General features: G+C 43.1%; 2 protein-coding genes across 2 annotated transcripts; one reads left to right on the top strand and one right to left on the bottom strand.

Moving 5' to 3' along the window:
• Positions 1-10,525: 10,525 nt before the first annotated feature.
• On the bottom strand, positions 10,526-12,438 carry LOC133230056 (small cysteine and glycine repeat-containing protein 4-like). Its single transcript, XM_061386932.1, has one exon. It carries the CDS (start codon positions 11,298-11,300, stop codon positions 10,947-10,949), a length of 354 nt encoding a protein of 117 aa, XP_061242916.1. The 5' UTR covers positions 11,301-12,438; the 3' UTR covers positions 10,526-10,946.
• Positions 12,439-13,815: 1,377 nt separating this feature from the next.
• LOC133230049 (small cysteine and glycine repeat-containing protein 4) lies at positions 13,816-14,550 on the top strand. The gene has a single exon (XM_061386922.1). It carries the CDS (start codon positions 14,155-14,157, stop codon positions 14,494-14,496), a length of 342 nt encoding a protein of 113 aa, XP_061242906.1. The 5' UTR covers positions 13,816-14,154; the 3' UTR covers positions 14,497-14,550.
• Positions 14,551-17,105: the final 2,555 nt, after the last annotated feature.

Below are 17,105 nucleotides of genomic sequence, written 5' to 3'. Positions count from 1 at the left end.
TATTTTTTTAAAAATCAGGTTTATTGGCATGCGCAGTGAGATTCCACGTGAGGGCCTGCGTTTCTTCTCAAACCCAAAGATGCCGCCGGACAGAAGGCGCCGAGTGAGACAGGACCGTAAGACCCAAGTGAGGCCGGACCGGAGAGCCGGAGCGCGGTGGGGCGGGCCGCCCCGAAAGGCTGCCTCCTCATGCCAGCAAAAGTCGCTGGCCTGGCCGCGCGCGGCGCCCGCTGCAATCTCAGTTGAGGCGGAGGAGGAGAACCGGCTCCGACTGCGGAACCGTCTGATGCTAGAGGAGGACAAGCCGGCAGCAGAGCGGTGCCTGGAGGAGCTGGTCTTCGGCGACGTGGAGGACGACGAGGATGCGTTGCTGCGGCGTCTGCGGGTCCCGCTGGTTCAAGTACAGGAAGACTCAGATGACTCAGAAGTGGAGAAGGAAGCAAAAGATAATTTTCTTTAAAAAAAAAAATAATAAATAAAAATAAAAATCAGGTTTATTGAGGGACTTCTCTGACTGTCCAGGGGTTAAGACACCAACCTTGCAACACAGGAGGTGTGGGTTCTATCCCTGGTCAGAGAACTAAGATTCCACATGCCACGTGGAAAGGCCAAAAAATTTTTTTAAAAAGAAAAAAAAAAAAATACTCTAGATGAGGGGGTAGCAGTCAGCAAGTTTGTCCTTTTGAATAAAAGTCAGCCTTTAAAAAAAAAAATGTCCTAGAAATGGAATCACATATTATAGAACCTTTTGTTTCTGGTGTCTTTCATGTCTCATAGTATCTTCAGATGGAATAATTCTGTACTGAGAAATAGAAATATAATGGACTTAAGATGCATTCTGTTTCTTAAGAATCTTTTTCATTAAATAGATGAACTTTTTATTCAACAGGTGAAAGAATTAGAAAAATAGAGCCATAAAGTCATGCCAGTTTAAGTGGATCTCATTACTTATTGAGTTTTTTCCTTGTTACTTGTTTTTTCCTTTTTACTTCTTTCCATTACTTACAAAGGTTGTTCCTTGTCTTGGTTAAAGTTCATTCTTACTAAAGCTTAGTTCACAAACTCTGTAAACCTACCCAATCTCATGAACAAAATGGTCAGCCTTACATATCTCTATAAATATTTATTTCAAAACATTTAGAATATTGAGCCACTTTGGAAACAAAAAGATAAAATCAATTCATAAAGCACAATTAAATAAAATAACATCAGAATATTTTTAAAAATTTATTTTAATCCCCTACTTATTCAATAGAAGGAAGGATATCTTTATTTAGTAAATATTAAAAGTAAGGTTCATAAGGATTCAATAATATTTGAGATAATAAAGCAAGCAGTTTTTACTTTCTAAAATTATTTTTGAATTCCCAATTTATTATCCAGCTGGAAATTTGCTCCCCTATTTTTCAGAAATTATTCAGTGTGTGACGGAGAGAATACAAGCTTAAAATGAGAAAAATACAGATTTGAATCTTCAAGTTTGTTTCGGCTACTGCTGCTAAGTCGCTTCAGTCATGTCTGACTCTGGGCGACCCGATAGACGGCAGCCCACCAGGCTCCCCCATCCCTGGGATTCTCCAGGCAAGAACACTGGAGTGGGCTGCCATTTCCTTCTCCGATGCATGAAAGTGAAAAGTGAAAGTGAAGTCCCTCAGTTGTGCCTGACTTAGCGACCCCATGGACTGCAGCCTACCAGGCTCCTCCATCCATGGGATTTTCCAGGCAAGAGTACTGGAGTGGGGTGCCAAGTTTGTTAGTTTTAAAAAGCTCCTCATTGTGGAAAATTTCAAATACATTTTAATAGAATAGACAACGTGGTGGGACCTCACCCAACTTCAATCATGATCATTTTGTGGCCAATCTTGTTTCATCTATTCTCCCCACCGATTCCTCATCTTTTTTAATGTCTCAGTTTTCTCATCAAGAAAATGAAAAATGTAACATCTACTTCATGAAGTTCTGCAGTCAAAATGTCAGCCTTTAAACACGTGATTCCTGGCCCACAATGTACTCAATACACGGTGCTTCTCTCTGATTTCCTAACTGAATATTCATATTAGTCACACCGCTAGAATGCACTTACTTTTTCTAAGGACTTTTACATTAATCGTCTCCAGATATTTCCTTTATTTTTTCACAAACCCATTGTGTCGTAATTTGAAATGAATGCATCCCTATGACTGAAGTAGGCAAAATAGAACTTGAGATGGAAATTAACCCATCAATCTCTCTATCCTCCTTCTGCTGCTATTTTGTATAACTCAATTGAAATGCCTGCTTTGTTGGCAAATTATGTTGCCCTTTCTGAGGAGTTCACGCAGGCATCAGAGACTCAGGAAAAAATTAAATTGGGTGGAAAAAGTCAGGGTTCACCTTGTTTCTCCTGATAATTCAAGATTTTTAATCTTTTTAACTTCTCAACTAAGGGAAATTTAGATTTTTAGAAACGTCTCCAAAATCTTCCTTTGTATTCCTGTAATATATTCTCCTCTAGTTTATGTCAACATCCTCAATGCTAGAGCAACTTTCATTGAGATCCTTTCCTTGAAAGTTACTTTAAAACTCAGCTCCCAAAGGAAGGACTTTACCCAAGTGCCAGAGCAGAGTAAGCAAAAAAAAAAAAAAAAAAAAAAAACCCACACACAGTCCAAAGGCATAACAGAAAACAAATCTTATTTCAATAAAATATTTCCCTAGACAAAAATGTGTTATTGCAAGCTCCTGGTTTTGAAAAGCATACTTCTTCAAAATTGATTTTTGGTAGGAATCTAATTAAATGTACTTGAATTAAACTTCTAAGTGACAAGACTATAGAGACACATTGATTAATAACTCTTCAATCTCCATCATAAACATTCATTTATCATTGATTATACACTTATGATATCCCATGAGCTCTTCAATGTAATGCCATTTTAAAAGATTGGAGCCAAAAAAACAGAAAATACCATGTCAGCATTTTCACATGACACAGAGATTCATCAGATAGAAGATTGCATTGAAACATCCTAAAGTAATTCTTCTATCTTCTCAGCATTTCTCAAACCATTATCACAACATAAGCTATTTATGAATTTCACAATTTAGAAAAGCTATGCATAGCTTAAAAAGAGATTTCAAACACATTTTTGAAGATTAATGAAAGGCTAGAGGTGGGGAAGGCCCATGAGAAAAGCTTAAAAAATTCCTTTTACCTCATCTAGAAAAAGCTAAGGAGTAACTCAATATCTTTAAATATACAGCCAGTTAGGCAAGGAATGCCACTATAAACTATCTTTACTGAAAGCATAAGAATATATTGTTGTATACCGATGATATAAGATAATTTTCTGGGGGACTCTCGTTTTTAAAAAAACAGATGAAATTTCTAAATCTAAAATATGGGCTGGGGGCAAGTGTTGTTGGAGAGTGAATAATAACACAACCTCTCAATAAAAGTTAATTTCTTAAAATAACTCATTACTTAGGCAAATGAAGTAATAACACTTAAGTAGTATCACACCAAAGACCCTGTTACCATCTCTCTCACACACACACAAACACACACACGTACCCTTCTACCCTCCACCTTGCAAAGATACTCCTCTGAATGGGAAACAGATCGGGTGAACATTCATTTCTTCTTGATCAAGGGAGTTGACAGTAAAAAAAAAGATTCATATATGATCCATATATGAATCTCACTGCCTTCATGGTTCTCTGCCCTGGATGGTCCAGAGACTTGAGCTACAAAAAAGCAACTGTGTAGTTTTAGAAAATTATTTTTTGTTCCTACCTCCTTTGGTTCTCAGCTGAGTCTCTGTAGCAAAAGACAGATTAACAAGAGAAAAGCGTACAAATTTATTTGCCATAAGTTTTACGTGACACCAGAGCCTTCATAAGGAAATGAAGACCCAGAGAAACAGTTAAACCTGTGTGCCTTTATCTTAGGTTTGATGAAGAGTGGAGAGTCATGAAAAAATGTGATAAGACAGAAAGGATATGAGCTAAGAGTAGTAAACCAAGGGGAACTTAGCAAGGCCTGGTCATTCACATTCCTCTCTGCGTCTTTTGGAGGTAAGGAGTCTCCTTGCCCTTGAGTGGAGGGAGGGCATCTCTCACATGAGTGTCTTATGACCTGCTCCAGGGGAGAGTCAGTCTTTCCTGCATGTGCAGTGTCTCCAATTTCTATTAAAAGATATTTAGTATGTCAAGATGCCGTATTTGGGGGTAGCATGTCCTGAACCCCATCACCACCAAGTTTGGAAAGTACAGATTAAAAAGAAAAGGGGAAGACCAGTAGTGCAGATCAGAACAGATCAGATCAGTCGCTCAGTCATTTCCGACTCTTTGCGACCCCATGAATCGCAGCACGCCAGGCCTCCCTGTACATCACCAACTCCCGGAGTTCACTGAGACTCACGTGCATCGAGTCAGTGATGCCATCCAGCCATCTCATACTCTGTCATCCCCTTCTCCTCCTGCCCTCAATCCCTCCCAGCATCAGAGTCTTTTCCAATGAGTCAACTCTTCGCATGAGGTGGCCAAAGTACTGGAGTTTCAGCTTTAGCATCATTCCTTCCAAAGAAATCCCAGGGCTGATCTCCTTCAGAATGGACTGGTTGGATCTCCTTGCAGTCCAAGGGACTCTCAAGAGTCTTCTCCAACACCACAGTTCAAAAGCATCAATTCTTCGTCGCTCAGCCTTCTTCACAGTCCAACTCTCACATCCATACATGACCACAGGATGGCCCCTTAATGTCAGGAAAACCACAGCTGCTGTGCTGCTCTGTCCTCCCTGTCCTCACTGGGAAATGCAAAGTGATCTTTTCTATCTATCCTGGCAGGAAGCCATTGCACTCAGCTACCCTAGGACCAGCCAGATGGATCCTGATTATACTGTCCATTAGGTTATCTAGCTCGGGTAACTGGTGCTTTCGTCTACCCTAAATTAAATAAAAATTAGAATCATGAAAATGGCTTTTTAGTTGTAACTTCCAAGGGCTTAATAAAGGAAAGGTCACTGTAAACAGAGAGATTATCTCACAGAAAGTAGAGCAGCAATGCTGTTATTTTAAGTGCATGAAACAAGGATGTGTTCAAATTTGGGGCAGCCTCACATACACCAAAACTGAAAATTTTCAGATGTATTTAAAGCACATAATATTTGCAAAACGTCCAGATAATTCAGACAAGTGTTTTCACCTTCATACCCATTCATTCAAACCTGTGATGTATGCAGTTGCTCAGCCTCAGGCTTCACTACTTCATACGTTATTTTGCGACCCCATGAATCGCAGCAGCAGTTATTTTGGGGCCAACTCAAAGTATAGCTGAAGTTGAAAGCCAGATTTTCAATATCAAAAAAAATGACAATATATATGGATTTTCGATAAGTTTGGCTCCTGATCATTAGGACAATTTTTTTCTTATCTTTCTGTTCTCATGGAGATGGCCTCATTGCAGTTATTCAGGGGAATAGGATTGAGGGATTGAACCTGAAGGATAAGAGAATTTAAACAATTTCAACAAGTGCTTTTTTAAAAAGCCAATTTTAAAAAATGTTAAAATAAGAAAGGCTTACTTCCATTAAGGCAATAATAGAGTAGATATCAGAAAAATCCTTACACTACAAAACACCTAAAACTTGTGGATATAATTTTAACTTTTTAAAATAAAAATCTGAACTGGTGATAAGTAAGAAAAATTCTCAGAGGCCAAAGCAAGACAGGAAACCAGATAAGGAAGCAGTGAGTCTGTCATGTGCTCAAGGCATCTGCTGATTCAGTGACGTGGAGTTTGTGTTTCAGAGGCATCCCCAAAAGGCGCACCTTCAGTAAGTGCTGAAATAGAATAAAACGGAGTTGGGGGGACCTAACAGAAAAGATTAATTTGGATAGAGTTGGAGGAATTTACTCTAGGAATTTGTCTTCATAACCTAGCACTCCTAAATCTGGAGCCCAATTCCTACAACCTAATTTTTTTTTTTTAAAGCAGAGAAGTCAGTGTAAATTGGTACTCAGTGGCAATGGCCTATGTACATATATGTATTAAAAGCAAAGGAAGTGTCCGTCAAAACAAGAATCAAAAAATTGCCACAGATAAAATTCTACCAGATAAGAGTTTATGATAATAAATCCAAAATCACATAAGGATATAAAATATCATAAGCAAGTCAACTGAAATAACAAACAGCATAATCAGACCAACAAAGATTTTAGAGTAATTATCAGCATTAAAATATAAAATATGTAGTATGTTTTTACACAGAAGGAAATAATAGCAAAAGAGAGAACTGATTCATAAAAAATGATTATGAAACAAAGGGGGAAATAGAATTAATCAAAATTTAAAATTTAATAAACATGTTAAGAGCAGTGTAGACATATATAAAAGGAAATTATAGAACTGGAAAAATATCACTTAGAATGTAGCACTTTTTTATGAGAGATAGAAATGGAAGAATTAACACACATAGAGATTAAAGTGAGAATGTTTAACAAATCTCTCTTTGGAGTTCCTAATAGAGGTGATAGAGTGAGGAAGATTTTAAAATTATTGAAGAATTTTTCAGAAGTGATCAAAGTTATGTATTCTCATGCCTTTGATTACTTCTGAAAGTAATCAGAAGTAGTTACTTTAGGGAAGCCCCCAAAATCACACACACACACACACACAAAATAAGTGACAACAGATTCACATCTAAGCACATGGACGCTGCTGCTGCTGCTGCTAAGTCGCTTCAGTCGTGTCCGATTCTATGCGACCCCAGAGATGGCAGCCCACCAGGCTCCCCCGTCCCTGGGATAAACTGCAGAAAACCAAGGGAAAGACAAGCAGAGAAATGAGAACTTCTGCTACAAAGAAATGACAATTAGTTTAACAGCTGATCTTTCAGTGGCACATAATGGAAGCCAGAAAAACAATGGCTCTGAAGTGTTAGAGGAAATAATTGCCAGCCTTCAATTATATGCAAGGAGAAACTACATTTCAAAAATGAGTGGGAAATAAAAACATATTCAGACAAACAGAAATGGAGTGACTGTACTATCATCAACAGACCTTTTCCTGAAAGCAACTTCTACAGGATGCCATTGAGGAAGAAGGCAAATTATCCCAAAAGAAGAGAATCCCAAAAGAAGGAATGCAAAAAAGGAGGTTAACAAAAGAAAACACTGACTCTGTTCTTCTAAAAGATGACGAAATACTGACCAACAATATATTAGTCAAAGAATGTCCAAAATTACAGATTTTTGTATTGTTCTGAAGGAGGGCAAAAACTACACTGACTAGACGCTGCTAGGATTGCATTCGGAAGAAGGCAATGGCACCCCACTCCAGTGCTCTTGCCTGGAAAATCCCACGGATGGAGGAGCCTGGTGGGCTGCAGTCCATGGGGTTGCTAAGAGTCGGACATGACTGAGCGACTTCACTTTCACTTTTCACGTTCATGCACTGGAGAAGGAAATGGCAACCCACTCCAGTGTTCTTGCCTGGAGAATCCCAGGGATGGGTGAGCCTGGTGGGCTGCCATCTATGGGGTCGCACAGAGTTGGACACGACCGAAGTGACTTAGCAGCAGCAGCAGTAGCAGGATTGCATGCGAGCAGGGAGTTGGGAAGCAGACCATGTGGCAGGGAGGCATTTGTTTATCAGCATCATTGTTGGAAATTGCTGATTAGTGGTAATAATAAAATGTAGACAGAGTTTTAATTAGTTTTATTATTGCTTTTAAATTCTCTGCAGACAATTCTCCCCCTTACTACCTATACCAGGGCAGACAACTCCCACCACCATCATTCTTATACATCCCTGCTTTATTTATTCAAGAATTAATATGTCCAGTGCAACTACCAAAAACTTTGAGATAAATTACATAATTTATAAACAGAAGGGAGGGATAAAACATATGGGAAATGTTAACTATAAAGAACTCAAGAAAGGAATGGGAAAATTAAGGAGCATGAAAAAATAGGAAACGAGTAGTAAGAAATAAATGCAAATAATAAACGTGCTCCTAGATTGAACTACCAATTTACAGAAAAGAGAGGAAATAGAAGGAGTCATTAAATGACATCCAAGGATATCACTCAAAAACACCAGAATCTGGGAAAGTATGGCTTTTTTCAACAAATGGAATTCCATTTGTTGTTCCATTCAACAAATGGAATTTGAGGGGAAAAGAAAAAGAGGTATTTTTTCTTTTAGGATAGTATTTTAGGAGACCTATCAGTCGCCATGTGTGAATCTTGTTTGAATCCTGTTTCATACCAAGAAACTAAAAATATGAGATAATCAGGACATTCTGAATGCTGACTAGAGATATTAAAGAATTATTCATATTTTTAGGTGTGATAGTAGTTGGTGGTTAGGCTTTGCATGTGTGCTAAGTTGGGTCAGTCGTGTTCAACTCTTTGCAACCCCGTGGACTGTAGCCCTCCAGGCTCCTCTGTCCATGGGATTCACAGGCAAGAATACTGGAGTGAGTTGCCACGTTCTCCTCCAGGGGTTCTTCCTGACTCAGGGATCAAACCCATGTCTCACGTCTCCTGCATTGGCAGGCAGGTTCTTTACCACTAGCGCCACCTGGGAAGCGAGTGGTTATGCTTTAGTAAGTTCTTATTTTTAAAGATATAAACTTGCAATCATGAGCCATTAGACCAGCCAATATTCAACAGAGGTGATTTCATGAGTAAACCCGAGGCAGGAATCATGGGCACCATCTTAGAGGCTCCCACTATTAAGAGCTTTTGAAACTTGTTTGCAGGGAGGTGTTTTTGGTATTATTTTCATCTATTTCTCTTCTCGCCTCAATGCCCCACTATTTTTGCGTCTTCCTGTCTAGCAGTTTTGTATTAATAGTTATCTTTCCTGCCCCATCCCATAGTAGTTGCAGGATAGCATAGGTGATTCTTGAGCAAGATTGTTGTTCAGTCGCTTAGTCGTGTCCGACTCTTTTGACCCCATGGACTGCAGCATTCCAGGCTTCCCTGTCCATCACCAACTCCCAGAGCTTGCTCAAACTTACGTCCATAGAGTCAGTGATGCCCTCCAACCATCTCATCCTCTGCCATCCCCTTCTCCCACCTTCAATCTTTCCCAGCATCAGGGTCTTTTCCATTGAGTCAGTCCTTCACATCAGGTGGCCAAAATATTGGAGTTTCAGCTTCAGCATCAGTCCTTCCAATGAATATTCAAGACTGATTTCCTTTAGGAAGGACTGGTTGGATCTCCTTGCAGTCCAAGGGACTCTCAAGAGTCTTCTCCAATACCACAGTTCAAAAGCATCAAAACCAGTGTCTCTGGTGAAGCAGTTTAGAAGCCATAGCCCCAGGCAACCAAGAGCAGTAAATTATTTTTTAAGATCCAAGAGGATCTGGCACTTAACCTCAAAAGTAAGCCTGACTCTGGTCCCCCATATCAAGTGAGATACATCCCCACTCTCCGTTTAGCCCACTGACAGGCCCAGAACCCAACACATGCAACCTCGTATTCTGCATTTCCATCTGAGTCTCTTCCACAGAGATATTTGTCTTGATTTTGAGCCCAGCTTTACTGTTAACTTGTTTTATTTTTCTGTTATCCACACTGGATTTTTTCCACTTTTTTGAACATAGAGGTTGCATCAAAGTGAAAAGACTGAACTATTGTGATCCAGATCTCCTCAGCCTCCCATCTCTACTGCTAATAAAACAGCAAAATCTCAACAACTGGAAAAAGTTGTAGAAAATAATCAGACATGATTGGGCGCATTCAGGTTGATATGGCTGTAGACCACAGAAAATAATCAGAAAAAGAAAAAAAGAAAAGGAAAAGCAGGTAAAGGGGGAGGAGAGAGAAAGAAAGGAATAGAAAAGGGAAGGGGAAAAAAAGCAGTTACCCTGTTGCTTTTAATGAAATTTAAGCAGTGGAAGAAAAGACTTCCTCCTGGAAAAATACATTGAAAGCTTCCTTTCCCCTTGATGGCCTTTCATCCTTCCTTTCCTTCATTTCACTTATTACTTTTGCTAAAGATAATTGAGAAGATAGAGGCATTGGGAGAGTTTGTGGCAATTTAATGTGTTTTATTTTTAAATATTTCAGTGTGTTTTTATTGAATGTTGCAGTGTGCTGAAAAAAAATGAGAAAAGAAAACATCACACACGAAGAACAGGAAGAGGCAAAGAAAAAGATTGAATATATCAGTAACAGAATTCATCCAAAGCTCAGATAGTCTTATTCCCACCACTGAATTCTGCGTTTGGGTCCTGAAGAGAGTGGCCATGCTTGGCTTTCAGAGCAGCTGCTGATGGGCCACGTTGCGGTGCATCAATAAAACAAAGGAGTCAACACACGGGGATGTAAGGGAGGGAGGGGTCACGGAGGCAAAGGGATGCTTCACTGGGAAGAGAGGTTGGTCCCCCTGGACCTGGCAGAGCTTCTTATATGACCTTTGCTTGCGATGCTGCCACTGCGAGGGAGTTAAAGGCTTTGTTCAAGATAAAGTCTCTGAAGTTTCAGAACAGACAAACCAGGATTCAGAACACAATGAAAACAAAAAGACTGCTTTCTTATGAGTATCTAGTTTTTATTTTATTACGAAATTTAGACAACATTATGGGATAACTAAGAACAAGAAAGGGAAAAAAGAAAACCATGCCTGCAAGCAGGGAAAAGTAGATCAAGGAATGAGCTGAATGGTGGTATTCAGCTGGATGTATTCATATCCATCAAACCAAACATTAGGAATCAAGATTTCCTTCAGCTGAGTTTACTGATGTGCACAATCACTCAGGGGCTGGGCTGCACACAGAATTTTTCCATTAGATGTTTCCTTTTAGTTGGGAAACTTTCCAGATGGTGGGATTTGTGGTACCAAAGAAAGCCAGGAAGAGGGTCCAGGACCATAGTGTAGAGGAAAAATGGGTGAGAAGGAGGGAAGTTTTACTAACAGAATGGGTACCAGCAGCACCCGAAGAGCAGCCCGCCTAGTGGCAGCATTGCTTCTTGCAGCTGCACTTCTGCTGGCAGCAGCATTTCTGCTGGCAACAACCCTTCCCACCGCCGCAGCCACACGAGTTGCAGCTGCAGGTGCGGCGGTGGCAGCAGACCACGGGGACGCTGCAGCAGCCCCCACAGCAGCCATAGCAGCAGGGGCAGCAGCTGGTGCAGCAGCCCACCCGGTAGCATCTGCAGCTGCTGCAGCTGCCACAGCCACCACCACAGCCACCGCCACAGCCACCACCGCAGCCACCGCCACAGCCACCACCACAGCCACCACCGCAGCCACCGCCGCAGCCACCACTGCAGCCACCACAACTTCCACAACCACAGCAGCCCATGGTGTCAGTAGAGAGGACTCAGGAGAGGTGAGGAGGGAGACTCAGGAGGGCAGGGAGGTCTGATGCCGCTTTCTGCTGGCGAGGCCTTTATATACCATCTTGGGAGACGGGAGAGGGAGTGACCCAGGACTCATGACCAGTGGTCACTTCCTCCTTGCTGCCATTGCAGCTTCCAAATAGGGTTGTCTAGGCTTCTTCCTTGTTCACATGCTTATGGACTACATTTAACCCAACACGTTTGCTAATTTTAGCTTTCCTCTTTAAAGTCATTTAGAAACGAGCCAAGAGGCGCTAACCTGTTGGAGGGGATCTTTGCAGAAGCACAGTTGAGTCTAAGATTCTGAAGTAAGAAGGCCCTGGATTGCTACGAGCTCCCGTTCTATTTCTCCTTAATGGTTTTCTCTCCAAAGAGTCAGTTGAAATCCCCCTGCTTTCACAGAAATTTTGAGAGGCAGGCAAGTCAACATGAATGCCCACACTGAGCAAGCCATTCTCTTTCAAATATTTCCCCTTTGTTAGTACTGTGTACTTTTGGCCTCATTACGTTGGCCATTTTAGTTCTTATGAAGCTACATGTTCACAGCTCTATTTCCAAAAATTGTTTTTGAATGAAATTAACGTCTTTCCTTTTTGTAACCTCAAAAGTCGTCTACTAGAAGCCTTGATTCATGCTCTCCTCTCTCACTCTACACTATCTCCCTGAATGCTCATGTCCACACCCATGGTTTCCATTTCCCCATGTATATGCCTGGATTTGTTCCTCAGATGCACACATCCAGCTTGGAATCTTCTTCAGATTCCACACTTAGCCAACTTGCAGTCCACCTTCTCCCTGCAGGCATCTCAGAGGCACCTCCAGTGTCACTTGTCCCAGACTCAATTCATAATCTTCCCTGACTCCCCATCCCCCCAAAATGTAAATTTCTCTACAGTTCCTGACCCATCCAGTTGGCAATCCGTTTAAAAAATTGCCTTTGGCACTTCCCTGGTGGTCCAGTGGTTGAGAGTCCACCTGCCAAAGCAAGAGACATGGGTTTGATCCCTAGCCTGGGAAGATCCCACATGCCCCAGGGCAACTAAACCCATGAGCCACAACTACTGAGCCCGCGTGCCCTACGGCCTGTGAGCCACAACTACTGAGCCCGCGTGCCCTACGGCCTGTGAGCCACAACTACTGAGTCCGCGTGCCCTACAGCCTGTGAGCCACAACTAGAGAGTCCACTGCCATGAGGAGCCCACGCACCGCAAAGAAGACGGTCCCTGCCTGTTGCAACCACAGAAAGCCTGTGCACAGCAACAGAGACCCAGCACCATCATAAAGAAATGACTAAATAAAATTTTTAAAGTCATCTTGGAGTCTTTCCTTTCTCTCAGCCCATATCTAGTCTTTCACGAAATTCAGTTTACTTTTGCCCCTTTGAAAGCTCTCACATCTGTTCACCTATCTCTGTCTGCTCCTCTGCCCCCCTCACCCCCGAAGCACCCCCTGAGCAGCTGGAATGCTCTTCAGCCCACATACAGAAACAGCTGTGCTCATTGATAACACCACCTATCAGTCCTGGGGCCACAGCATCTCCTTTCACTCAGATTCCCGAAGAACAGTCTCACCAAATTGACAATGTGGACTCTGAGTACCAAGCCTGTTGCCAGAGAAGCTCCGGGAGACAGTCAGCCGGCAAACGTGCCCACCAAGGTCTCTGGACTCAGTGATGGTGAGAGATGCTCCTACATCAGCTTATGTGATGAAAAGGCCACTGGCACTCTCATTTTTCCTTCCTTATATTTTTACAGCCTCCGTTTTGGTCCCCAGTGCTCACATCCCCCCAGGATCCACAGCTACATGCTTCACCTCATTGCCACAGACTCCATTCTTCCCCTACTTCTCTGGCCTCTGTACCTGTACTCCTCGGGTATCCACCCTGCTCTCAGAATCATCTAAGTCAGCTACTTAGCACAGGGGTGCTTCTCTCAGACATCAACTGATGTCATATCATCAAAGACAAAATCAGTCCCTCATCCAAAGCTACACATGCCAAGAATACACGATCAGTATGCAGACTCTTCAGAGGATCTGTTGGGCTGGCCAAAAAGTTCGTCTGGGTTTCTTCATGAGGGGGTACAGAAAACCCAAATGAACTTTTTGGCCAACCCAATATTTGTTTTTAAAAGAATCATTACGGCCTGGCTGTGAGAAGACAAATCACAAAGGTACACTTCAAATGAAGAGGTGGGGAATGAAAACTTTGAGCCTCAGCAGTTCCCACTGGTCATGAAGCCTGATCACAACATCTGGCCTTGTTTGGAATTTGTGGCCATTTTCACATCCCCAGCTTCTAATGTCACTATATTGCAAACTCTTTGAGGTCAGGGATTGTACCTCAACCTTCACTGTCCCAACCCCCTTGGAAGCTCACAGGTCACCTGGCCTGGGGGCTGTCCAATGGCAGGTATGGGCTGCAGACAACCCCGCCCAGCACTCACACTCACAGTGATAGTCCCTGGTATTGCGGGATGATAGAGAAGTCTGCCCATTCCTGTTGACAGCTGGGTTCTCAGCATGCTTCCCTGGAACATTTAAGCCTTTTCAAATTGCATTGGAATATAGTTATACAAAAGAAAAAAAAACATTGAAAATATGGTAAAGACAAAGATATCTAAAAGGGAAGTAAATAAAAGACGATGCAGTCTTCCATGTAAATCCAGACAAATAGTAACAAGGAAGTGGTCATGTGTCTTCCCTCTCCTGTCCCCAGAGTTGGTATATAAGGGTCCCCTCCAGCAGAAGCTGACATTCGACCTCCCTTACCTCCTGAGTCTCCCTCCTCACCTCTCCTGAGTCCTCTCTACTGACACCATGGGCTGCTGTGGTTGTGGAAGTTGTGGTGGCTGCGGTGGTGGCTGCGGTGGTGGCTGTGGCGGTGGCTGTGGAGGTGGCTGCGGTGGTGGCTGCGGTGGTGGCTGTGGTGGTGGCTGTGGCAGCTGCAACAGCTGCAGATGCTACCGGGTGGGCTGCTGCACCAGCTGCTGCCCCTGCTGCTATGGCTGCTGTGGGGGCTGCTGCAGCGTCCCCGTGGTCTGCTGCCACCGCCGCACCTGCAGCTGCAACTCGTGTGGCTGCGGCGGTGGGAAGGGCTGTTGCCAGCAGAAATGCTGCTGTCAGCAGAAATGCAGCTGCCAGAAGCTATGTTGCCACTAGGCTCCCAGTCTGGCTTCTGGGAAGGTGCTCCAGGGAACCATGTTCTAGGTAAGACTACCCCTGTCTTTCTGTCTGCTCCTCTTTGACTTTCAAGTCACAAACATGGCTGGATCCTTATCATCAGTCCATGGAAATCTCACATTTCTGGAGTTTCTGTTTTCCTTCCTGCATTTAATAAACAACAGCCAAAATAATAAATGTGTAGTCTTCTCTGTTTTGTGTGTGGGGGGGTGTGTGTGTGTCTGTGTGTGTGTGTGCATTCATTCACTCAGTCGTGTCTGACTCCTTGCGATCCCATGGACTGTAGCTGACAGGCTCCTTGGTCCATGGGATTTGTCAAGCAAAAATACTGGAGTGGGTTGCCATTTCCTACTCCAGGGGATCTTTCCAACTCAGGGATAAAACCTGAGTCTCATGCATTGGCAGATGGATTTGCCACCTGAGAAGCCCCCTTCTCTTGTCAATTGCTGTTCAAATCATGTTCTCAACAAAACTGAGTCAAGATAGTCAATGTTCCACATTCTCGAAATGCCTCTAACTTTGTGTTTATTTGTGTCTTATTTTCACCATTGCATTGACATCCCTGTATACACAAAGCCACTGTTTTAGTAAATTGCATTAGTGTTAGCTGTGGCTTCCCTGGTGGCTCAGAGGGTAAAGATTCTGCCTGCAATACAGGAGACCTGGATTTGCATTAGAGCAAGACTCATCACTTTTCTCTTTCAAGTCTCTCAACAGTCTATCAGGAGAAATGTGTTTTGATCCCAATAGACAAGGCAGATGTTACATAAGTAAAGGCAGCAATGAATCAAAAACTAGATACATTTTTTGTCATAGATGTAGTTAGTGAATGAGTAATCTGTGTGGGTTTATAAAGAAGCAGGGGATTAGGGGCACATCCTCAGTGTTAGCACTTCAATGTAGTCCACTAGACTCTCCGCAAATCTCTCCCTGGATAGAGTCTTAGCAGCAGAAGTCTTAGTGCATCAGTAAATATTTGGACAGATCCTGCATGGTCATGGGGTCACTCAGGAGCTTGGTCACCTTTAGGCTCATGTTTATGATCATCACTCTTCGCCTCTTCATAGAGTTTCCTTCTCCTGCATTTTGATTATAATTGTCATGCCTCATTACTAAGAAGAAAATGGCCACCCACTCCAGTATTCTTGCCTGGGAAATCCCATGGACAGAGGAGTCTGGCGGGCTATGCTCCATGGGGTCTCAAGGAGTTGGACATGACTTAGCAATTAAACAATAACAACAGCAACAACTTCAAAAAGCAACATAAATGGAGGTGCTGGGTCCCACATGTTCCTTTGCCACTAGCTCTGCAGTTCACCTGTGCTTTCCAACGAGGCATCTCCCTCACTGACCATCCATATCCTCCAGCTCAGACCTCCCAGAGCCGGACCACGAAGTTCAGCTCTAGCCAAGACCAGCACCATGGATGTCTGAGACCAGCCTCTGAACACAACAAGATCAGCCCTCAGTTATAACGTGAGACTGTGAGCACTGGAATCCAAGCAATCAAAAAGGGCAGCTTTCAAGCACCCCGTTCCCTGAAGAGTCCATATACATGATAAAACGTGTCCCCAAACACCCCTTCTGTCACTCTCCCATACCCTTCCTTGGCCCTTTTCTGTGGACTCCAGCTGTTTAATCCATCATGGTCAGTTGGGAGTTCCCAGCAGGGTTGGACAGGAGAGTAAAGCCTGAGGGAAGCCAAGCACCTAGGAAATGTCTCTCAGAAGGACATTCTGACACCAAACCCACGAGGTTCACTTGCGGTGTTTTCTTGTCCCTCTATACAGAGCCTGACACAAGGCAGATGTTTAAACAGGTTGAACTGACCAAATGGAACTAAATAACCAAAGGAGACATGAGTGAAGTAACCATGTCAGGTAAGACTTCCAAAGGAGGTCTTCCTTCTCGGCTCCTTGAAATTCAGAAGATAGCATTTGACGAGAGTGTGTGTCTCCCCCAACTCTAAGTTGACGAGGTAGGTTTTGGCAGCCACCTGACTGTGCTTTCGTTTTTTTTTCCCCACCTCCAAGAGCCCTGATCCTCTAGTGCTCTCTGGTTACCCACCTCCCCTTAGTTAATCTCAGCCTCAAGGATTTATCCCCCGGGACCTCCACCCTCTGATTCGTCCTTCTGGTCCCACACTCCACTCTTAGAACCACAATCATCACATGGCTATTCCCAGCTAGGAGGGAGCGGTCAAGAGAGAAGCCCCATCCATCCTTCTTACCCAACTTTTCCTCACTGGGGATCCTTGGGGCAGTTTTCCCACAAAGAAAGGTTGAGCAGACAAATTCTGGAGATACGGCCACTCCTCCCATGGAAGATGGAACCCTTTTTAGGCTGTTGGTCACTTGTCCCTCTCATTAGACACATGCATTTGCTTTGTCACTGTGAATAAAAGACACGAGGCTGTCAGGATGAAAGAGATGTCACATTCATCATTGACACTGATTTGTGAGAAAGGGACCCAGGTGGCCAGTCAACCACTGATAGTTACTGAACATTTATTTGCCAGGCATGGAGCTGGGTCTTACGGGGGGATACCCAGAAGACATGATTCCTTCAGTTAGATGGGTGGCAGTTTG

The sequence above is a fragment of the Bos javanicus genome, chromosome 2, assembly GCF_032452875.1.
Source record: "Bos javanicus breed banteng chromosome 2, ARS-OSU_banteng_1.0, whole genome shotgun sequence".
Taxonomy (NCBI): domain Eukaryota; kingdom Metazoa; phylum Chordata; class Mammalia; order Artiodactyla; family Bovidae; genus Bos; species Bos javanicus.
This window is presented reverse-complemented; position numbering and strand designations above follow the sequence as displayed.

Coding starts and splice junctions, on each gene's coding strand:
- LOC133230056 (XM_061386932.1), bottom strand. CDS start 11,300: ATGGGCTGCTGTGGTTGTGGAAGTTGTGGTGGCTGCAGTGGTGGCTGC.
- LOC133230049 (XM_061386922.1), top strand. CDS start 14,155: ATGGGCTGCTGTGGTTGTGGAAGTTGTGGTGGCTGCGGTGGTGGCTGC.